At 47.6% G+C, this 21811-nt stretch overlaps 1 protein-coding gene across 1 annotated transcript in view; it reads left to right on the top strand.

Moving 5' to 3' along the window:
* The window catches only part of Ppm1l (protein phosphatase, Mg2+/Mn2+ dependent 1L), a 216326-nt gene extending 195515 nt beyond the window's left edge, over positions 1 to 20811 (top strand). Inside the window, 3 exon segments of the mRNA XM_038347805.2 lie at positions 14707 to 14868; positions 17619 to 17866; positions 17869 to 20811. Coding sequence (XP_038203733.1) covers positions 14707 to 14868; positions 17619 to 17866; positions 17869 to 17967 — 509 coding nt within the window. The 3' untranslated portion in view covers positions 17968 to 20811.
* Positions 20812 to 21811: the final 1000 nt, after the last annotated feature.

The following is a 21811-nucleotide window of genomic DNA, read 5'->3' as shown; positions in this document are numbered from 1 at the left end:
TGTGGCTAGTGAACTGCTCTGACTTCATGCGGTATGGAGGTTGTTTTCCTGTTTTGAAATGTGAGGTTTTGGTCAGACTTCTTAATAGGAAAATACAAAGGGCATTTATGGAGGAATTTCACACCCACTATCTCCAGACCACTACCCCGACTTCCACAGCCCTAGGTTCCCACTTGTGGGCTTCTATTTTTATGTATTGATTTTTCCTTTGAGACAGGGTCTCTCTACATAGCTCTGGCTGTCCTGAATCTCACTATGTAGATCAGGCTGGCCTTGAATTCACAGGCCTGCCTCAGACTCCCAAGTGCTGGAGTTAAAAGCATGTACTACCTTGCTCTGGTCATTTGAGTTCTTCTACAAATGAGTTTCTGCATTCCTGATCTGCAGACAGAGAGGTATTCTTTATTTACTTTTATTTACTGTGGGCATGTGCATCACCGTGCATGTTTGGAGGTCAGCAAACAAGTTGCAGGAGTCGATTCTTTCCTTGTCCCACGTGGTTCCCAAGGATTGAACCTAGGTCATCAGGTTTAGTGACAAGTGCTGTTAGCTCCATTATCCATTAGCTATTTTGCCGGCCCAAGAAACATCCTTTTAATGAATAATAACAGTCTGATGTAACTACAGAGGAAAATCTACGTGTTTTCCTTCAGTGAATGATGCGGCCTTCTTATAGCCTTTCCTCACCCTGCCCCACACAGTAGCTAGATTCTAAAATGATATCAGAGATTATAGTCCCTTCATGTTTATACCCAGGTTGCAGGGGGAGGGGCCTGGAAATGCATTGGGCCTACGGCACCCTTAATTAGACTCTGCTGTCTAAGCTAAGTCATGGGGCATCCCATGGTGATGTCTCATCTCGTGAGATTAATTTTGAAGCTGCCAGTTGCTTAGTTATGGAAGACAGCAGCTGCTAGGAGCTGGGACACACACACCCACTGCCCCAGCCAAAAGCCATTGAGTACATGGGACCCTTCCATCCAAGAAACCTAGTTCTGCTAACACTCTGAGGGCCCACAAACTTTTAGGAAGCTTCCTCAGCTCTGTTGACACTGACAGTAGCTTTGGAAGGCTGAGCAGAGGCCCTACCACAGCTGGGTCTAGACCCCCAGCTCTCAAGGGATAATAAATTTGGATTGTTTGAAGCTTCTAGTTTTGCAGTAAGTGATTACAACAATATAATTGGTTACGCCTTTCTTTCTTCCTTCCTTCCTTTTGGTTGTTGTTGTTGTTGTTGTTTTGTTTTTGGTTTTTAGTTTTTTTGAGACAAGGTTTCTCCTTGTAGCTTTGGAGCCTGTCCTGGAAGTCACTCTGTAGACCTGGCCTTGAACTCACAGAAATCCATCTGCCTCTGCATCTCAAGTGCTGGGATTACAGGCAGGCATGCGCCACCGCTATCTAACTGATTGTTTATTATATGTCACTGTTAAGCAACTCCACTGCCAGCCTGGCTTGGCCTATCCTTTCTCCCCTTTCCACGGATTTCCATAGCGTTCTCCTCTTCCGGGTCTGGACTGGTATTGATATCCCTTCATAATAAAAAGATGCTTCTAATAGTTTAAGTCTGCACTCCAAAGTGTCTCCTCCCACTTCTCTCCAAGAAAGCCCTCATCATAGGGTAGGGATAAGTTACTGAAATTCTAACAATAGACAATATAAAATATGAGCCCCCCTTTCTTTGATATGGAAGGGTAACGGTGCTGTACTGCACGCTCCAGAGATAAAATGCAAACTTCTATCCATGAGGCTCTCTCCGCTTAACTAGGCACGGCAACAACCCTGCTGCCTGGACAAGCGGTTGCATTGTGGGAGAAAGCAGAACTTCCTCCTTTTCCCGTGGCCACATACCCACTCTTTCCCTTGTTTTGCGCACCCTCATAAATATCCATGTGAAATAGATACGGTCTTTGGTCACAGTCAGGTGGATTCCCTATGGAAAACATGAAATTACCACTCAGAAAGGACGTTCTTCTTTTTAACCGACTTAAAAGTCAGCCCTTAGGAAAAGCAAGGAAGCCAATTCTCGTTTTAAATCTTAACTTCCCTGTAAGTTTGAGTCCGGCTGCCGCTGACTTCTTTTGTGTTTGGTGTCCCAAGTGCCCCATCTATTTGTGCCAAGAGCTGTTGAAAATGACTTCAGAAACACCACCCCGAAGCATCCGAAGTGGCAGGAACACAAAACAACCATTTGTGACTGATGCCTGCAGCTGTTTCCGCGGCCGGTGCTTCCAACGTTCTGCAATTAGAGCATTTTACGCTTGTACCACAGCCCTCGTCTGGAAATGGCCATGTTAAGCAGAAGGCTGATAATCTGCTTTTATGACAAATTTGGCTCTGCCGCGAGCTCCTGCACACCTGGGCCATTTTTACCCGGTATAAAATTAGATGAATTTGATGAATATGAGGTGTAACCATCAAAAGGAATTTGTTTATGGTGCTTGGGTTTTTCATATAAAAACAGAGCACTAGCCAAATCCATCCGTCACAGCTGAAGAAACGCGGGCCAAGAATCATTGAATCTTTCCCCGCTCTTCTACGTCCCAATACTAAAATCATTCACTTAAAGCTTCAGCCGGAAATAAAAACAAAATGTGTGTGTGTGTGTGTGTGTGTGTGTGTATGGTAAGCTGTGTAGGAAGACTTCACATTGGCTTTTGTATTTAGGATAGGTTTATCACTGTCCCTTTACCAGTGTTAAATGAATGTTAGGATTGTTTGGTGCTTTTGCAGAGTAAACCATCACAAGGTTAATACCCTCCCAGGATGCTGTGTTTAAGGGTGACTTTGCTAGCTGGGCGTGCTGGCGCACACCTCTAATCCCAGCACTGTCTATAGGCTATGAGAATTCATAGTTCACCACAGTTTAAAAAGCGCACTAGCTGAATAATTGCTAGTATTTAGTGAAATACTTGGGTAAAGTGCTTGCTTTCCTCTTTAAATAAGTCTTTCAGTAACTGACACTCCAACACTAAGAAAATGTAATTACAGGACCAAAGAGATGGCTCAGCAGTTAGAAAGCACTGGCTGCTCTTGCAGAGGACCCAGGTTCAGTTCCCAGCACCCACACGATGGCTCCCAGCCTTCTGTAACTCCAGTTTCAGGGTATCCAACACCTTCCTCGGGGGTCTGTTTACACCACACACACACACGGTACACAGGCATATGTGTAGACAAACACACATAAAATAAGTAAAGCTGTTTTTAAATTGTAAGCTCAATACATTGTTTGATAATTCTTCCTAAGTTGTGATCTAATTTATTTGTTGCAAGAATTGCTAAGGCATTGTCTCACCTTTGTAAGAGCTCTTAACTGGACACGAGCCAGCCTCTGTATCTGGAGGCTGATGTAGAACTCAAGATTCTTAGAGCTAAGAATTCTCATTGTAAACGTAGACTAATGCATTTCCTGGCTTTCTGTTGTAAACGTGTAGGGCTGGGAGTATAGCTCCATGGTAGAACACTCACCTGAGCTTGTTCCCCTAGCAACAGGAAGGAAGAAAATCAAAAGATTAAGCATATGGACTGAAAACAGAGTGAGAGAAAACTCACACACGGTGGTTTTCTTTCTATGGTGCTATTATTGGGCACCGCGCACGGTCCAGATCTCCACTCTTAATTCAGTCATCCCAGAACACGGACACGGGCGACTTGTGACAATCTGAAGTCTGTGTGGGGACCTGCTTCTTTTTCCCACAGCTTTCTTGAGTTTTGTGTAGGGTGCCATCAATATTTGCAAGTCAGCAACGCTGAAGAGCTGTGGCGTTTCTCAGTGTCAGACACTTCCGTATTGGGATTTGACAGGGATCTGGATTCACACTGTCAGTTGTCCTTTATTGTAAAAATCTTCCTCAAATGTGTAAGAAACGATAATTCACTCATATCCCCGTGCTCATGCAGCATCCGGGTATTAGCGCATACATGGACGTCACACTCGCGGCTTCCCTGGCAGGGTTCTCCAGCTAGTTTCTAGCTATCGCTGCAGTCGCGGTTCCGGTTCTGAGAACTCCACTTAGCGCTGCGGGCCGGGCTCTGCGCTTTCTTTGTCGATTTCAACCCTAAGAGGATTGCTGCTTTTCTGTTCCCCGTCCCCTTTGCCTACTCACCGGTCCCTCTCCCCGACTCCCACCCTGATACCATCTAAGGACCACGGCCTTTTTGTTTCTGAGCCCCAGCACCTACCAGCATGCTTGGCGCAAAGTGCTTGTTAAATGGCCACCTGCCCAGCGAGTGAATGAGTGACTTCAGCTGGGGACGAGCTAGCAGTTGAGTTCAGAGGCTGTACAAACACCATTCAGAAGCTCAGCGAGAACCTTGTTGCAGCCAGAGCTACCGAAACCCTGAAAATCGGCAACAATGCCACCCTAGGGCTTCTAACGCCTTAAGAGGCTGCACAAGGCCGAGCAACTTGGCAGCAGCTGTGTACTGGAAAGCCCCTCCTTCCCAGTTCCCTGCTGCTTAGCACTTTTGTGTTCTCTGTGGGCCTGGGCCAATTCAATGTGGGAGACCTCTCCCGAAGCCCTTTTGGCTTATTCAAGAACTCCAAAAATTAAAAAATTAAAAAAAAATTGCCAAGAGCCATGTTTTCCCTGTGGAATCTTAAACAAAACTCAATGGCATGAGTTATGATTGATGGTTAAAAACCTTTTCACTCAAGTCGGCTCACTACTCTTGCCTGAAAAATGTACCGGTGGGGAATGAATGAAAAAATTACTTGGAGAAGCCAGTTTAGTCAAGAGTGGATTCGTAAGGGGAGTTGGGGTACACCGGGGGGGGGGGGCATGAGAAGCTTTGTTTTTCAGCTGTGGCTCAGAACCAGGGCCCAGGATGTGGGCTTTAGACAAAAGGAGGTTGTGCCCCCAGTTCAAAAGATGTCCCCTGCAGTCCACAAGTGAAGCCGTGGAACCCACGGAGAGGAGATTTAGATCCACATAAAGCAGTGGTTCTCAACCTTCCTAACGCTGTGACCCTTTAATACAGTTCCTCACATTGTGGCGACTCCCCAACCATAAAATTGTTTTCATTGTTACTTCGTAACTGCAATTTTGCTACTGTTATGACTTACAGTGCAAATGTCTGTATTTTCTGGTGGTCTTAGGTGACCCCCTGTGGAAGGGTTGCTTAACCCCAAAGAGTCAAGACCCACAGGTTGAGAACCACTAACATAAAGCATTTCTTTCGCTCAGAAAGTAAAGCCTTCAAGTTTTACTCAGTAGACATTCAATTCAGCAGCCTAGAGTACGCCGGAGTCTTGGGAGGGTCCCAGGATTGCGCTAACAGCGGAAGTGCGGGTAAGTTCCACGGCTCTTGAGCTGGTTTCTTGCTCCCTTAGCCCATTGCCTCATTTGATGAGTGAAAGTCAGGACTGTCGTTTCATAGAACCAGTCCCAAAGCCCTTTGGGCCATATAATTATATTCATTTACATCATAACCCCACCTTCGGTACCACTGTTCTAGCTTAGCTGGGGTTTGGGGGTTTGATTCTGATTTTGTTTTCTCGCCAAGATCAACAATGTGAAGACTGATTTGCCTTCCCGGCTTCAGTCCTCCGTCACTGGATGCATTGATCCCAAGCCTGTGATGAGGTAGCAAGGCTCAGAGCTGCACACCTGGTTGTGGCCAGGAAACAGGGAAAGGGGGTAACTGAGTACAGTGCACACCCAGTAAGTGCACCCCGCCCCCCCCCCCGCGCAATCCCTGCCAACGGACTTCCCTCGGCTAGCGTACCTCTAGTGTCTATCCTTATGAATCTATCTATGGATTAATCTGACTAGAGTCCACATTCTTCAGTGATTTCTTGTTTTAAAAAAAAAATTCTTTTCCTGAAGCTGCCCTGAAACCTGCTACATAAGGCCAGGCTGGCCGGAAACTCACAGAAACCCATCCACCTCTTCCTCCAAGTGTTGGGATTGAAGGCATGTGCTACCATACCCCCCAAAGAATTTGTTGCATTTGTCTGTGTCTGTGTGTACATGCCACAGTACATGTGTAGCGGTCAGAGAACAATCTACCATATGGGTCCCAGGAATTAAGACTTGAGGTTTTAGAGCATATAAAAATTCAGAGATGAAAATTCCCCTTTGTAATTGACTTATTTCATGCAAAACCTCATTCCTGCCAAACTGTTTCTCATAGTGGGTGAGAAGACGCCGTGGCAGCTGTTGGTGTAAAGGAAGACCCAAAGAGGTGCCATCCTGGGGGGTGGAGGCTTCTTTCCATGCCCAGCCTAAGGAACTTGTAAGCCTCCCAACAAATAGAGGTGTACCCTATCTGTATGCTGGGGACGTCACGGAGTCTGTCATCCTGGCTCCTCGGGTCTTTTTGGCAGAGAGTCTGATGTGTTCTTAGTGACATCCTTTGGGGTGACCAGCCTTTGTGTGTAGTGGTGTCCTCTAGTTATGTCCTGCTGAAACTCCGCTTGAGCGCCTGTTGTCCTGTGATGCGTTTCTTTGTGGCGTTGACTGGAGCTGGATCCAGACAGCCTGTAAGTAGACATGTACCACACCCTCCTACATGTCTAACCACAGTCCTTAACATGGTTGTTGCCTCTTTGAATATCACTATGGCCCACTTTATAGAGATCATAGGAAAGTGTCCTAAGGGAGAGGCGTGGTTTGTAAGCACAGGGCCTTCAGTGTGGTCTGGCAGTAGCTGCCTCAGGCATGAGAGCGGTAGGGCCTCTGGCTAGACTAATCAGTTGCTAATTTCAATGTCACCATTAAGGATAGCAGTAGTGCCCTTTAGGCTATTAGGGCGGTGTGTCCCAGGAACCGAGCCTAGAGCCGCCTGACACTGACTGCTCAGCTGGGGCCAGTCTTGTGTCCATGTGTGTCCTTCCACGCGGGAAGATCTGTCTTCAGCCACTTTCAACCAAAAGCTCTGAACATAAAAAATCAAACTCTCGAGCTGGCAACCACCATGCTCATCCCAAGGGTTGCGTGGTGTGACCCACTCATTAGTATTAATTAGTATTAATTAGTATTAATCTTATTGGATCAGGTGGTTAGCTTGGCAGAGCCAACGTGATCGTGCAGCAGAGAGGGCCCGCCTGTGGGGACACCTGGAGCAGGCTTGCAAGGACAAGAGGGAGGACAATGAGAAAGGTCACAACCTGCTGCTTCTCCTTCCAGACCAGATACTGCCCTGACAGCTCTGCCTGCACCTCCGCATTAACTTTAGAAAAGCTTTAAGCAGGCCAGCCGCTGACAGACCTAGAGATTACTTATGCTAATGGGGTGGGGCAGACTCTTCTCCGAGAGCAGCCTAGCGAGTCATCTGTGCTTCCGGACAGAAGTGACCACGCATCGGCTGGGGGAGGCACGGCTGGAAAGTTCTGCTTGCAGTGACATTAGCGTTCCTGGGTGACATGTTCATTAGTGACCCGCTTCCTCCGCTTCCCCCCTCCCCCGTATGTTTCGTGCCAGTATGATTTCTCTTCATCATTAAGCCCGGTGGATCGAGGCTCTGAAATCGTGTTATTGAGCTAACATTCACTGTCAGACCTCCACCAGATAAACTGACTTAATGTCTTAGAAATGTGCTGGCCCATTTGGTTCGCTTCTTTTATGCTTCTCGGTGTTAAGATAAATTTTATATGCTATATAAAAAGCACAATTTATTCACAACATTTCAGGAGGATATTTACTACGCGAAGCAAAGTATTTGATACATAAAATGGGGAGGAAGAAAGAGACTAATCTATCTTGATCATAGAAATGTCTGGCTTCCTCTGTACTGGGAATAAAGAATGACCCTGTGGCTATCACGAACGTCACTGAAGTCCTTGAGGTGTGGTAGCCCTGATTTGTGTCTCCGCCCTTTTCTCCTTGCAAATCTGCTTCCCACCCCTTGCCATCCCTTTCCCAAACTCGCCAGTTCCTCTTTTTCCAAAAGAAAACAAAATCCCAACTTTCCTTCTCCTTCATACTTCATGCTACAGAAATGTCATTAGCACGAGCAGTCCAGCATCGCGTAAGTGGGTGTCCCTGGCTGTACTGAGCAAGGCCATAAGGTGTGTCGGTTCCTCTAGACTTCCTCTTAGGAAAAGTTGTTTCTCTTTACATGTGTGTATGGGTGTGTGACGGTGTTAACATATACCCGCATGTGCAGGTGCCCACAGGCCAGAAGAGGAGCCAGAGTTAGAGGCAGTTGTCAACCTCGGACGTCCGTGCTGGGAGATGCACGCCAGTCCTCTGCAACAGCAGCGAGTGCTCTAACCACTAGGCCATCTCTCCAGGCTCACACTGAACTCCCTTCAACCGAACAAGACTGCCACCCCTGGCACAGCGACAAAAATCTGGAACCCTTCACCTGGAAAAAAAATGAGTTTCCACAAAAGAAGGGTTCTGGTGACCTCAGTTTTTAAACCATTGGCGTGTGCCTAAGTGAGTACAGGGATCTTCCAGGGAGTGAAGGGGGAATGGCGGCGTGGCTGCTGCACAAAGCCTAGTGTGCCTCTGTGGGGATCAGGCACCCTCCCCAGAGACATGTAAAGCCGTGCTAGGTGACACAGACAGCTGAGGTCATGCAGCCATCACCGAGACGCTGGCGGCTCAGCACTAACGGCTGAATCCGAATCTGACTTGAACCGTTGAAAGTGCTCCGCCATCGTTACTGCCCTGGGCTTTTCCCAGCTGTGCCAGCTCCTTCTCTGGAGCCCAAATTATTTACTCTTCCCTCCTCCACCATTTAATGTACTGACTACCTTGTTTATGCAGTGAATATTCCCCTGAAATGTTGTGAACGAGCTGCAGCTTTATAGCCTATAAAATTTATCTGGATCCAGAAAAGTTTAAAAGAAGCAAACACAATGGGTCAAATCCCCTCCCCCAGTTAACTCTTCATGTTTTCAAAGCTTCTCTGTCACATGTATGTTATGCACATGTTTACGTGGTAGTAAAGTATGTAAGCAATAGGGTAGGGGCCTTTGTTAGGGGCGGACTAATAATTCAGGATCGTTGGGTTTGGCCTGTTTAATCATTGAATCAGCTGAGCCATGTGACAATGGAGGAGACTCTGTCCCATCCTGGTCTACGTAGAGGGAAGAGCAGTCCCGTCACTGCCCGGCATGAAAACCGGCTGCGGTGTGTCTGTGAGCTGCCACTCATTGAGCTCTTTGTAGGGGTCTTGGGGATTTCACGTAGAAATTTCTAACTAAAAAAATATCTGCAGCCAGGGGCTTAAACATCACTGGGATGGCATTTTGAAACTCAATTCATTGGCTGTGTGCAGAAAAGCCTCTGTGTATCCCTCTACCTTATCGGGGTCCCAGGCGTTAATTCAGGAGACAGAATGCGTGTTTGGAGGCGCAGACCGATGAGTAGTTCACACTGGTGGCCTCCTGCAGGAAAACTGGAGTAATTAGCAGTTCTTAATAACGAAGCAGCCCTAGTGGACCCAGACTGTGCATGTAACACCCACTGTGATGCACCTTTACCGTTCTGTAGCGTCGCAGCTTTGGAACACGTGGGGAGAATGAGAGGCCTGCCCATGATCCTTTGCGCTAGACCAGGATCCTGGGCCAAAGGAAAGAATGGCGACACACTTGGGCTGAATGATCTCTCTCTACCTATCGGAATGGGCATGGGACCATGGGCTGTGCCTACAACGGAGGGGGTATCATGTTTTGAGTGGCAGGTAAAAATAAAACAAACAAAAGTCTGAGTGGTTTCTTGAATGATCGTGTCTAGTAGGCCGTGTGCAGTATGGCATCGAACTAAACAGCCTGTTGGGTGATGAGCACAGTGTTAGGTGATTGTTTATTCAGTCGTAATATTGAGTGCCTGTAAGTAGTGCAGGCAGCATTAGATCAAGGGGAACAAGCAGCCTCATTTATCCTTGGGAAGCTTATATGCTCTAGGACAAGATTGATATTCAGTGCTTTCAATGAATAAACAAGATATCTACTTCATGCTGTGCTGGAGAGCAATAAATAAAGAGATAAGTCCCCCAGAAAAGGACTCGCTGAAAACCTCCTTCTTGAGCTCAGACGAGAGCAGATGTACTGGCCAGTATCAAGGACAGACCAGCAGAGGGGAAACAGTGTATCCAAAGGCCCCAAATGACTTAAGGCTCGGCCTACTAGCGACCAAAGGGAAGCCTGGAACAAGGGAGACGGTGATAACAGACCGTTGGAGAGGGGCCAGGTCACGCAGGATCTGCCGCTGTTGTTTCTCACTTGGACGCCTGATGTAGCCTGCTGACCAAAATGACAGTGGCCTACACAGGCATCAATACTGTACGAACAAGAACACTAGAGGTGTTGATGTGTTTTAGAGCTAAGAGCACAGTGACGTCCGAGACAGCTGGATTGGGAAACAGGGAAAAGCCAAGCATGCTGTCTGGGCCTCTGGCTAGATTAGCTAGATGAACCATAGTGCCATTTTCTCAGATATAAAGGTCAGGTGGTGCACCAGGTTTCACTCAGCATAGACTTTGAAGTCTGCCCTGCGCAGACTCACTTTTCCAGACGTTTGCTGCGAGTTTTGTTGTTCTCCTTCTTTGAGACAGGGCCTCCCGTGGAGCAGGCTGCTCTCACACTCACTCTGTGTTTACTGTTCACTCCTGTTCATCCTCCCTCCGCCTCCAGGAGGCTGAGCTCACAGGTATGTACCACTCTACCCAGGTTCCGATTTTTCTTTAATCTGTGAGGTAAGGTGATTACAGTAAGTTTCTAAGAGCGCTTCCCAATTAACAATCTCATGAAGAATAAAATTAAAATTGCTAATATAAAAACATCCTCAGGTTCATAATTAAGGAATCGTGTTATGCCCTGGTAGTTTGATAAATAGCATCAGAATGGAATAAATCAATTTATGTCAAAACTTGTAAAGAAATCGAGGTTATTTTTCTCCATCTTAGCAAAGAAAGCGGGACTGCAAGCATTTTCTCCTGGGAAGTGTTTTTCTGGAGTTTCTTGGCAACAGAGTAGTTTGTCCTGTTGAGTAATAGTATATTATAAATGGCTTTGTAACCCTGGGCGAAGACCACAGAGACCAAACAATACGTTGGTTTGCGATGCACCGCTCTTGGTTCTTTCTGATCATCCTGCATTGCTTTTACATAGCTTATATTTCTCCAGATCCACACAGGCCCTGGGTGGGATGCGGGCAGGCTTTAGTCGTTGCTGTTTTTCTGCAGAGAGGACACTGAACACATTCCAGTTATTCAGAACTCTATCTATAACTCTGTTTCTGCCACCTACGTTTAACTGTTTTTGGCCAAGCCTAAGATGCTCTTGCTCATGTAGACAGTGCAGTTGGCCAAGCCTAAGATGCTCTTGCTCATGTAGACAGTGCACTACTGAAACCTGCATCCTGAGGTAGAGCTTAAACCCGCGTCACATGACTCTAACAGAAAGGACCTTTATTATCTCATGGAACAAACTCATGCTGGGACAGACTGGCTCAGAAGTTTCCACAATGTTGGACAGTTGGGATGGGGCCAGATCGTGCAGATCCACCACTGTTGAGTCTCATGCTGACTGTAATGACAGGGACTGTGTGCTGTTTAGTCTCTACTCTTTAATGCTTAGACTGTCCCCTCAGTTGCAAGATAGCTAGCTGCCCCTGTTCAGTAAAACTCACAGGACGATACTGAACCAAAGAAATGGTCCTTTTCTGCTCTGTATATATCAGGGAAAGCAAAGTCTTTCCCAGAAGCTCACAGTAAACATCCCTGAGTTGCAGGGAGTACCCGTTTCCTGCCCGGAGATAGAGACATTATTCTAAACCACACCCCTTCTTCCTTCCTCCCTCCCTGATGGACCCACCCAATCTGGTTTAAAATCCGTGTGCCATCCTCTGTCCCTATGGTCACCATGTTAATTCTGATCCTCATTAACTCAGTCTGTCCTCACAGCTTCTGGTTACTTTTCTGTTTTTCACCAGAATAACCTTATAAAAAAATATCATTGTGATACCATAGCAGGCTTTCTTTTTTGGCCCACCAATCCAAATTATGACACAGAGACTTATTGCTACTTGTGAACGCTTGACCTTATCTTAGATCTTATTTTTTTATATTTATTTATTATGTATACAATATTCTGTCTGTGTGTATGCCTGCAGGCCAGAAGAGGGCACCAGACCTCATTACAGATGGTTGTGAACCACCATGTGGTTGCTGGGAATTGAACTCAGGACCTTTGGAAGAGCAGGCAATGCTCTTAACCTCTGAGCCATCTCTCCAGCCCCCTTAGATCTTATTTTAACCTGTTTCTCTTTATCTACGTTTGCCTCGAGACTTTTTACCTTTTCTTCTTTCTGGATGTCCTGCTTTCCTGCTTCTCATGTCTGCCTGACTGGAAGCTTCCTGGTTTCTGGCACCAGGCACGTCCCTCTCTTTCTCCCTTCTTCTCCTCTCATCCTAAGTGTTTTTCTAAATGTTCTGTCCATTTACTGAATTTCAGTATTTCATTTTTTAATGGCTGAGTAATAGTCTATTATGTAAATATACCACATTTTCTTTATCCATTCATCTGTTGAGGGTCATCTAGGTTGTTTCTAATGTCTGGTTGTTATGGACAGAGCAGCAATGGGCATGGTTGAGCAAGTGTCTCTGTGGTAGGATAGAGTATTCTTTGGGTTTATGCCCAAGAGTGGTATAGCTGGACCTTGAAGTAGATCGATTCTCATCTTCCAGAGGAACTGCCACCGTTTTCCACAGTGGCTGTACAGGTTTGTGCTCCCACCAGCAGTGGGTGAGTGTTCCGTTTACTCCACATCCTAGCTAGCATAAACTGTTACTTGTTTTATTGGTCTCGGCCATTCTGACGGGTATAAGATGAAATCTCAAAAATACTTTTGATTTGCCTTTTCCTGATGGCTAGGGATGCTATGCTGCATAGTTTTATGTCAACTTGACACGAGCTAAAGTCATCTGAGAGGAGGGAACTGCGATTGAGAAAACGCTTCTGTAAGATTGGACTGTAGGCCACCCTGTAGGGTACTTTTGCAATTAGCGATTGAGAGGGCCCAGCCCATTGTGGTGCCATCCCAGGCTGGTGGTCATGGGTTCTGTAAGAAAGCTGGCTGAGCAAGCCAGCAAGCAGCACTCCTCCACAGCCTCTGCACCAGCTCCTGCCTCCAGATTCCTGCCCTGCTTGAGTTCCAGTCATGACTTCCTTCTTTGATGAACAATGATACGGAAGCAGAGGCCAAATAAACCCTTTCCTTCCCACGTTGCTTTAGGTCATGGTGTTTCATCACAGACATCGTATCCCGATCCCTAACGAAGAGAGATGGTGAACATTAAGTTTTTTCCAGTCATTAAGGTTTCCTTTTCTGAGGAATCTTCATTTAGATCTATATCCCATTTTTAAATTGGGTTGTTTTCTTGGTATCTAGTTTTTTATCTTTATATATTTTTTATATTAGTTATCTACCAGATGTGTAGTTGGTAAAATCTTTCCCCATTCTGCAGGCTGCGGTTTCGTCAGAGTGGCGGCGTCCTTTGCCGTGCAGAAGCTTTCCGGTTTCATGAGCTCCCATTTATTAATTGTTGACCTTAGGGCCTGTGCTAATGGTATCCTGTTGATAAAATCTTTTCCTGTGCCAATGGGTTCAAGGCTGTCTCCATTTTCTCTTCTGTCAGCCTCGGCATATCTGGTTTCATGCCGAGGTCTTTGAGCCGTTTGGGGTTAAGTTGCCTTCTGACCTGCACACAGGAGCTGTGGTGGGCGCGGGCACCTGTCTGCACATCCCGCCATCTCCAGTCACTCAGCCATTCTTTAACTTAAAAAGAACAGAGTGCCAACAATCATAATTGAATGCGCCGATGACCATAACGACGCCCCTGCTCAACCTGTACTTGTTCTTCCTGCTTAAGAATGGAGTCCCTCCCTCTTGTAGCTCTGCAAAACCTAAAGGTTATTTCAACGTGGTTTACGTTTTCATTAGGGACTCCAACTTTCTTAATGGGGAGAGAACTGTTAGGGACGACCAGGGAGCGCTTTTCAACGAGGAAAAGAGTCATCGATTTGAGGCACGAGAGGACTGAGCGGTGCATTCCAGCAGACACTTGACCATTGACAGTGACAGGGCCGGGTGGAAGAGGCAAAAGACTGCGTGGTGGCAATTCTCTTTGCTTTATTCTTTTTCATTTCGAAAGCAACTGGGGAAAGTTCGGCTTTGTGTGTCTTTTGTGGACTTCAGACAAACTGGCACTCTGACCACCTCAGACTTTCTATATTCAAGGCGTTGACCTTCCCTGACACTGCCAGTTCTGTCACAGTGCCACGGGGATATGGTGCTTGACATCGCCTCTACCTCAGAGCCACCCCCCCACCGTACCCCCGTCCCCACCCCCCCCCGTCCCCAACCTCTACAGCTTCACGCTCGTCACTAGAACCTCTCAGAGACTAGAGAGGACAACATGTACCAATTGTCTAGGCTCCAAACTGATTGTGAGTACTCCTCTAATCCTTTTAAATGTGGTGTGTTTTTAAATTAAGAGTGGCAGAAACAAAGTGATTAGGACAATGATACTGTTCTTCTAGCCTGTTTAATGACAGCGGGGCACGGCTGAGAAAATGAACTGTCAGATTTGATCAATGATGTTGAAGCGAACCGCGCTCATTCCCGGAGTCGCTGGAGTCCAAACTCCCTCCTAGCAAGAGACGCTTTAATGATGGAAGGGTCTGGTGACCAGGAGACACAAGGGAGCGTCAGTCACCCCCCACCCACACTGCCTCTCTCTTCTGTCTTGCAGGCACGACGTGTTTGATTGCTCTACTGTCGGATAAAGACCTCACTGTGGCCAATGTTGGTGATTCTCGAGGAGTCTTGTGCGACAAGGACGGGAACGCCATTCCCTTGTCACATGACCACAAGCCTTACCAGCTGAAGGAGAGGAAGAGGATAAAGAGAGCTGGTACGTTTGTGAGCCCCTTGGAGGGAGTCTGCCATCGTGTCTGGTGATCTAGGTGCTCACTGGAGAGTTTCCCAGCAGCACACGGGGTCAATATGACCTGATTGTCACCTGGTTTATATTCCTATACTGTACATTCTTATTAATTGATGATGACTTAATTTGCCACTCTAAATGACCAAAGACAGCCCTTCCCCTTTGAAAGTCCCATTAGATCACTGGACCTCTGCTCTGTTGCGGCCATTCCAGACCCTAACACTCCACTGTGAATTCCAGTGATAAATGTGTGCCTATGCCAGTGCCATTCCCACTTCCAAGTGGATGCAAAGTATGTATTCCTTGAAATTCAACTTGGCAGTGTCCTGTTGGGAGCTTTCCATGCCCACTGGGGCAAAGGCTTCCACAGTCTCAGGTGACTCCCCTTTCTCTCTCTCCTTCCTTCCTTCCTTCCTTCCTTCCTTCCTTCCTTCCTTCCTTCCTTCCTTCCTTCCTTTCTTTCTTTCCCTAGCATCCCCTGTACGTCTCTTTAGGCTCCTTGTAAAATGCATGCACACAGCTGGCTCTTGCCTTCCTAACTGTGAGCTCTTTGGAGGCAAGAGCTTGATCTTGGTTATCTCTGTACCTCAGCACCCAACTCAGTGGCCATCCTAAGTGGAGATGGAGGAGCCCTATCAGCATGCCCTAACTCCCCCCTGCCCCCACACGAAGCCCTCATGAAGGGCTTTTACATTCTGAAGTTGGCCGAGGTGAAGATGAGCGAATAGGCACCAATCAAAGATCGATGGGTTCTGTAGTGTATCATAGGGTGTTGGCTGCTGTGTAGGCACATCAAACAGGTGAGGGAATGGGGTGTCTAGGAGCTGTAGCTTTAAGTGGAGTGGTCTTTATGAAGCCACTAAGGTAATATTCATTCATTTTTGAGATGGGGTTTCAGGTCCCTGGCCCAGTTCTCCTGCCTCTGCCTCCAGAGTCCTTCAGTCATAGACATGGGATACCATGTGTAGTTCAGGAAAGTGATACTGAGACCAAAACTCTGAGCAGGGTTATTAGATCTAAGAGTTTCTGTGGAAGTCAAGAATCCCTTTGCTCTCTAAACACACAGCCCAGTGATGCGCTATGCAGCTGAACAGCCTGGACCCCTGGTATGTGTGGGAACCTACAGAATGACTCTTGGTCACCACAGGTCTGCTTCTACCCGCTGAGAAGATGAAGAGAGCCTAATGACATTTGAGTCACATGGCAGGAAGCTGTGTGACTGAGGTTTATGAGAGCCCCCACTTCAGTTGCCTGTGATGCACAACCATTTGGAAGGAAAGTGTTGCCTAGGTTCTCGTTGATGAAATGGAATAATGCTTTCGGAGTATTCATGGAGCTTTGGTGAGCTCAGGCGAGATGAGGAAAACACTCTGGCACTCATTTATTCATTCATTCTTATTCATCTCTTCGTAAGAGTCCACTCTAAGACCAAACTGAAGGTCCTGACAGCTAATTTGGCAGGACACACATGCACCCAGAATCCAGGAAGTGTGCTTGACACTTCCCTATCATGTTATCCTTCATCCCCTCCTTCATACCTGACACACACGTGCCACTCCACAGTGCTTCTGTGCACACCATCTCCAAGATTAATTACTGGCTAGAACTGTCCACTACGCTTCCCCACTGTTCCCTTACAGCTACTCTCTGATGTCACTCCACGAAGAAGTCCTTCCTCCCATCCTCCCTTGCTTCAGTGGGTAGCGGACACTAACCTGTCCTGGAAGAGTACCACTGGATGCTGGTGACTTCTACCAAACATGGCTTCTCTCTCCTCCAGGTTTCAAAAGAAAAATCTAGATCTTGCATATTTTCATATCTTGAAAAACATCCCTTCTACAGTGTAAATATTGGATAAATATCTGACAGATATGTGAAGGGAACGAAGTCCTAGCTCCTTAAAGAAAGCATCGTAGAAGCCAGTGGTGGTGGTGCACATCTTTAAATCCTAGTGCTTGGGAGGCAGAGAGGGAGGGATGGGAAATTCAGGCCAGCCCCAGCCATACAGTGAGTTCAAGACTAACTTGCACTCTAAGAGACTTTAGTCCCCTCTCAAAGGAAAAAAAGGAAGGGGGAGGGAGAATAGATAACATCGAGTTATGTGCTGGCGGGCCACCGTGCTGCGGGATCTGACGGAATAACTTCTTCTGGTCTCACTGCACCACGAGAGGAACATTACACTCATTTGGCAGCTCAGAAGATGAAGCATCAAGAGGGGAGCCTTTTTCATCGGGGGGGGGGGGTCACTGCATATGCCTAAAATGTGCTTTTACTTAACCCCAGTTCTGCTTGGAACCCACATCAGTGCATCCGAGAGGGACCTCACCGATTGTTTCAGAATGTCTCCCTGCATGTCCACTTGCTTTTTGGCATTTATCTTTGTCCCTCTCTAGAATCCCCATGCTGCGGCTACACGCTGTCAATCACTGAGCTGCCACGGTGTGTTACTAAAGCTGATGCTCTGTCCTCACCCATACGCTCCCTCTACATTCTTGCCAGCATTTAGCGGTGCCAAGGATGAGAGCTTGCAGTTCCATCCCAGTTCCTGCAGCGAAAATGCTATTGGCCTTGGCAAAGGGGAAGGAGGCGCACCTCCCGTGGCTCCGTCCACATGTAGCAGACCAGCTTATGGTACGCCCACCCAGACTTTACCAAGTGTGAGCGGTATGGGCTGGGCAGTTGGGCGAGCTAATGGGCTCACAACTTTGTCTTTCCAGGTGGATTTTATCAGTTTCAATGGGCTCCTGGAGGGTCCGGAATCCTAGCCATGTCTCGATCCCTGGGAGATTATCCGCTGAAAAATCTCAATGTGGTCATCCCAGACCCAGATATCCTGACCTTCGACCTGGACAAGCTGCAGCCCGAGTTCATGATCTTGGCATCAGACGGTCTGTGGGATGCTTTCAGCAACGAGGAGGCAGTCCGATTCATCAAGGAGCGCTTGGATGAACCCCACTTCGGGGCCAACGAGCGATCGTCCTGCAGTCCTTCTACAGAGGCTGCCCCGACAACATCACAGTCATGGTGGTGAAGTCAGGAATAGTAGCAAGAACGGAAGAGCAGTGAGTCCCACAGGCTCTCAGCTGCCCTAGACCAGAGGGACTTCTCTTAATATAGGAAACGGTGTGGGATTGATAATTAGGATCATGTGTCCAACAAAAGAGCCCCTTCCCTGGCAACCTTGAATCCCTACCAGGTGGTGAGCAGGGAGTTCCCAGGCTGACACTGTGGAGGGGCTGGAAAGAGTCTGTGTCCCCCACAGCCCTTCTCAACAGTGTTTGAAATGCATCTATAGGTAGCCATCCACCCCCAGATACGAGGCAAAAGGAAGACAGGCCATGTATTCTCTTTAATGTGCTTTTCATGATCTTTTCTGTGGTCCTTCAGCTTCCTTGGTGTCCTCTCGGCACCCGTGGGCAGGGCAGGCCTGTAGCTGCAGGCCCCAATGCCAGGGCATCTCCTGACAATGTGGTGGTGGTACCCTCCGCCTAGCAGCTCCCTTGGAAACGCTTTCCCCTTCTGAGCCTGTGTCTTCGGTCTTCCGGCAGCCTGTGGAGGAGACTCGCAACACTTCATTATTTGTTGCCTGCTCTTGGAGACTGAGGGATGCAGAGAGGATGGGGAGTCGGTGGCAGCTTCCTGCACCCCAGACAGTCCCCCTTCCCCACCCCTTCCTTCATTAGTGTAGGAGACTCCGGATGCAGTTAACCAGCCCTGTGCCTCGCCCACGGAGCACAGCTTTCCCATTTGTCCACGCCTCACAGTGCGTCAAGGGCAGCCGCTGACTTCACCAAGAACCCCCAGAAAGGGATGAAACGGGGCGGCGAGCACATGTCAGTGAAGGGTGACTGTCCATCCCCAGTGAGGAATAAGGCCGGGATGAGTCTCAGTGCCCCCTTGGAGATGCGCTATCCGTGTTGGAGGCAGGCATGAGCCCGGGAATCCCCACTCCACCCTCGCCAGCTTCTCCTTTCCCGCACAGCCTTCCCGAGTCTGTCCCGGTGGCTTTCACGTCTTTCCAACAGTGTTGGGGGAAACAGCAGCCTAGAATCGCCCAAGTGCCGTTCCCAGCCACCCCAAATTGGTATTTGGTGGCAAACCACTGAGACATGCTTTCTGACAAGAGAAAGGCCTTTCATCTTTGGCTGTAAATCTCTGTCCATACCCAGTAGCGTTCCCCAGGCAAACACCATCGGCCTGGAGGGAAAATGGCAGATTGGCTCCTGGGGGCCTGTGTGCGCTGGCAGCAGAGCTGGCTGGGAATGCAAGCAAGAGCCCCAAGAGATACGCAGCACAGTTGTCTGGGGCCTGGATTGCTGCGTCTGCCCTTCCTAACACCAAAGCTGTGGGGGGTTCTCCGGTCTCTGTGCTTTATAAGTTAATTGCCAGGACACAGTAGGCTGTCCTTCTTGACTGAATGAACCAGCCCCAAACAACCACGATTTTCAACCGTAGACCCACACCCGTAGCCTTCCTGGTTTTCTTTCTCAGGGTGGGTGTTTGTCAGCATGGCCTCTCAAGGCCCACCCATTAGCCAATCCCTGCCCCCGCTGCCCAGCCCTCTGTCCGTCAGCTTGCAGAGCTTGCCCAAAGCCCAGAGGACGAAAGGTTGACCTTGGACTCGAGGACTGCATACTGTCTCGACTCCTCCAGCAACTTGCTTTTCTTTGACTGCATTGAGAATAATAATGGTTTACCAGGGAATTTGCTTACTTTTGTATCTGTGTTTCAACATTGGAATTAGGGTCTTAGTTACTGCTTTTCAGAATGTTTTAGTGCAAAATACATTCTCTCATGGTACATGAATGCACTGCCTGTGGCGATATGGACACATGGATGATATTCTGGGTCAGGTGGGAAGAGAGGAAACAGATTGTGGGTTCAGTCAGTGATGGAGATATGCTTGTTGATTTAGGATGCTCTAGAGTCCCCACAACACTTTCTTCTAAAACTCAGATTTGACAGTCCATATGGGCACTTCTTCTTTTGTTTTTGTATTTGCTTAACACAAAGTATATTAAAACAAGAGGAAAAAATAATTTGAGAAACACGTTTATTGTAAAGAAAAAATGAAATAATGTTTTGGTGAAGAAGAACAAAAGGGGAAGATACCAAATTAGTCCACTGGTATCTTGAGCACGTGGGCGGTGCTGCCTGCACTAGTTACATAGCCTTCTACTTGAGGCTATGGACAGCTTGTAAATTTTGCTCTGAAGACATAACTTATTTCTAACTGCAACCAAAATAGAGTATATTATGATATATATATATCAAATAGAGTATATATACATTATATAAATATAAATTTCATATTCCTTTCTTGCTCTTCCCCTCCCCCATGGCGTGTAGACTTTTTTAAAGATAGAAATGCTAAGCAGGATAGTAGCCGTTTGATGAATAGTTACATATAAACCAGAGGACCCCATTTTGCCTTTCCCCATGTCCCTCCTGGAATGCGCCCTTCCTGACTTGGGTCCAGCTATGGGGAGTCTGCCGTTGTTGTTGGCCAGGCACACTGGCCAACCCCCTCCTCCAGCTGGCTCTGGCAGGGTGGATCTAGCTGCAGGGAAATGGATCTGAGGGAGAACTTGTGAGGCTTCCATAAACAGCACTGCCAAAGCTGGGGATCATCCCCAAGGCTGCCCGGACTCCCTGCCCAGCCTGAGTTCGAATTGCCAATCGTCCCCACGGTGCAAATCTCGGGAGGGTTTACAGTGTTTCAGAAATACAGCTGATGCCGGTCCCAGGCCCCGCTAACCACTCCGCTGCTGCTTTCCTGGCAATTTGTGCTCTTCAGGTGGGGGGAGGGGGAGGGAGAGAGGGAGGGCAGGGAAAGGGTTTTTAACAATTCACTGCATTTGCAGTTACCTAATCATATAAATAAACTATACTAACCTAGAACAACCCAAAGCTCGGCCCCAGGATCTGTATTTTTTTTTAATGTGACCCAACTTGCCCCAGCCAGTCTGGATCACAGATGTACCACATGACTCATTCCCAGTGGCTAGTGTTCCTTGCTGTGACCGGGAGGGACCAGCCTCTGGAATCTGGTATGTGTCAAGACATGGCCAGAGAAGGTTCCAGCATAGAGCTTCTGCAGCTAGGTATATCAGGCATGCTTTGTGGCACACAAAGTGTAGTGATTTGGACATTCTGCACAAAGGCAAATGCAAACGGGAGGGACTGGTGTTGCTAGTCTGACCCTCTCTGAAATGGCTCGAGGGAACCTGCATCCACTGTTGCCTAGAGTATCTGGAAATGCAGAAGGACTCACCAAAGGCGTGACCTCTCTTTCCTTTGCCAGGTGCACTTTGTCTCTCCTGTTGTTTTTGTTCCTCTTCATCATCTTCTTCTTGACTTCAGAATGATTTTCCCTCCTTGGCCCAATGTCACATAATCTTCCCAGAGTCTCCACCCAGAACTGCCGGGGTCTGTGACAGCAAGGCATCCCCGTTTAGCTCTGGAAAAGACGCCGGTCCGATGCCCCCGTGGAGGCCATAAAGTGTAAAATGTGAGCTGCTTTCTGGCATAAATCATTTTTTATGCAGGACTTTGGGCTAGCTGGATGCACCTTGCAGGAACAGAGTGAATCCTCACCCTCAATACAGGAGAACACATATTCTAAAGAAGCTTTTCCAAATACTTGTTTCATTGTCACGGGAGTCAGGGAACTATACTTCATAGTCCAAAATAAACTCATGACTAAGCTAAATGCCATACAGGAGAGGAGAAAATGCATACAAAGCCCTAATACAGTGTCTGTGAGCTTCTTGTTTTCCCGATTAACTCAATCCCAGAAAACTCTCACCCTCCTGACATTTCAATGGGCTCCTAACTACCACTTTGGGATTAGTGAAGGTACAGTGTGTAAGCCAGAAGCACTGAGCCTTCCACCTGCGAGCCTGGCTAA

Source organism: Arvicola amphibius, chromosome 11, assembly GCF_903992535.2.
Source record: "Arvicola amphibius chromosome 11, mArvAmp1.2, whole genome shotgun sequence".
Taxonomy (NCBI): domain Eukaryota; kingdom Metazoa; phylum Chordata; class Mammalia; order Rodentia; family Cricetidae; genus Arvicola; species Arvicola amphibius.
Note: the sequence above shows the minus strand (reverse complement) of the source record. Positions and strands in the feature narration are given on the sequence as shown.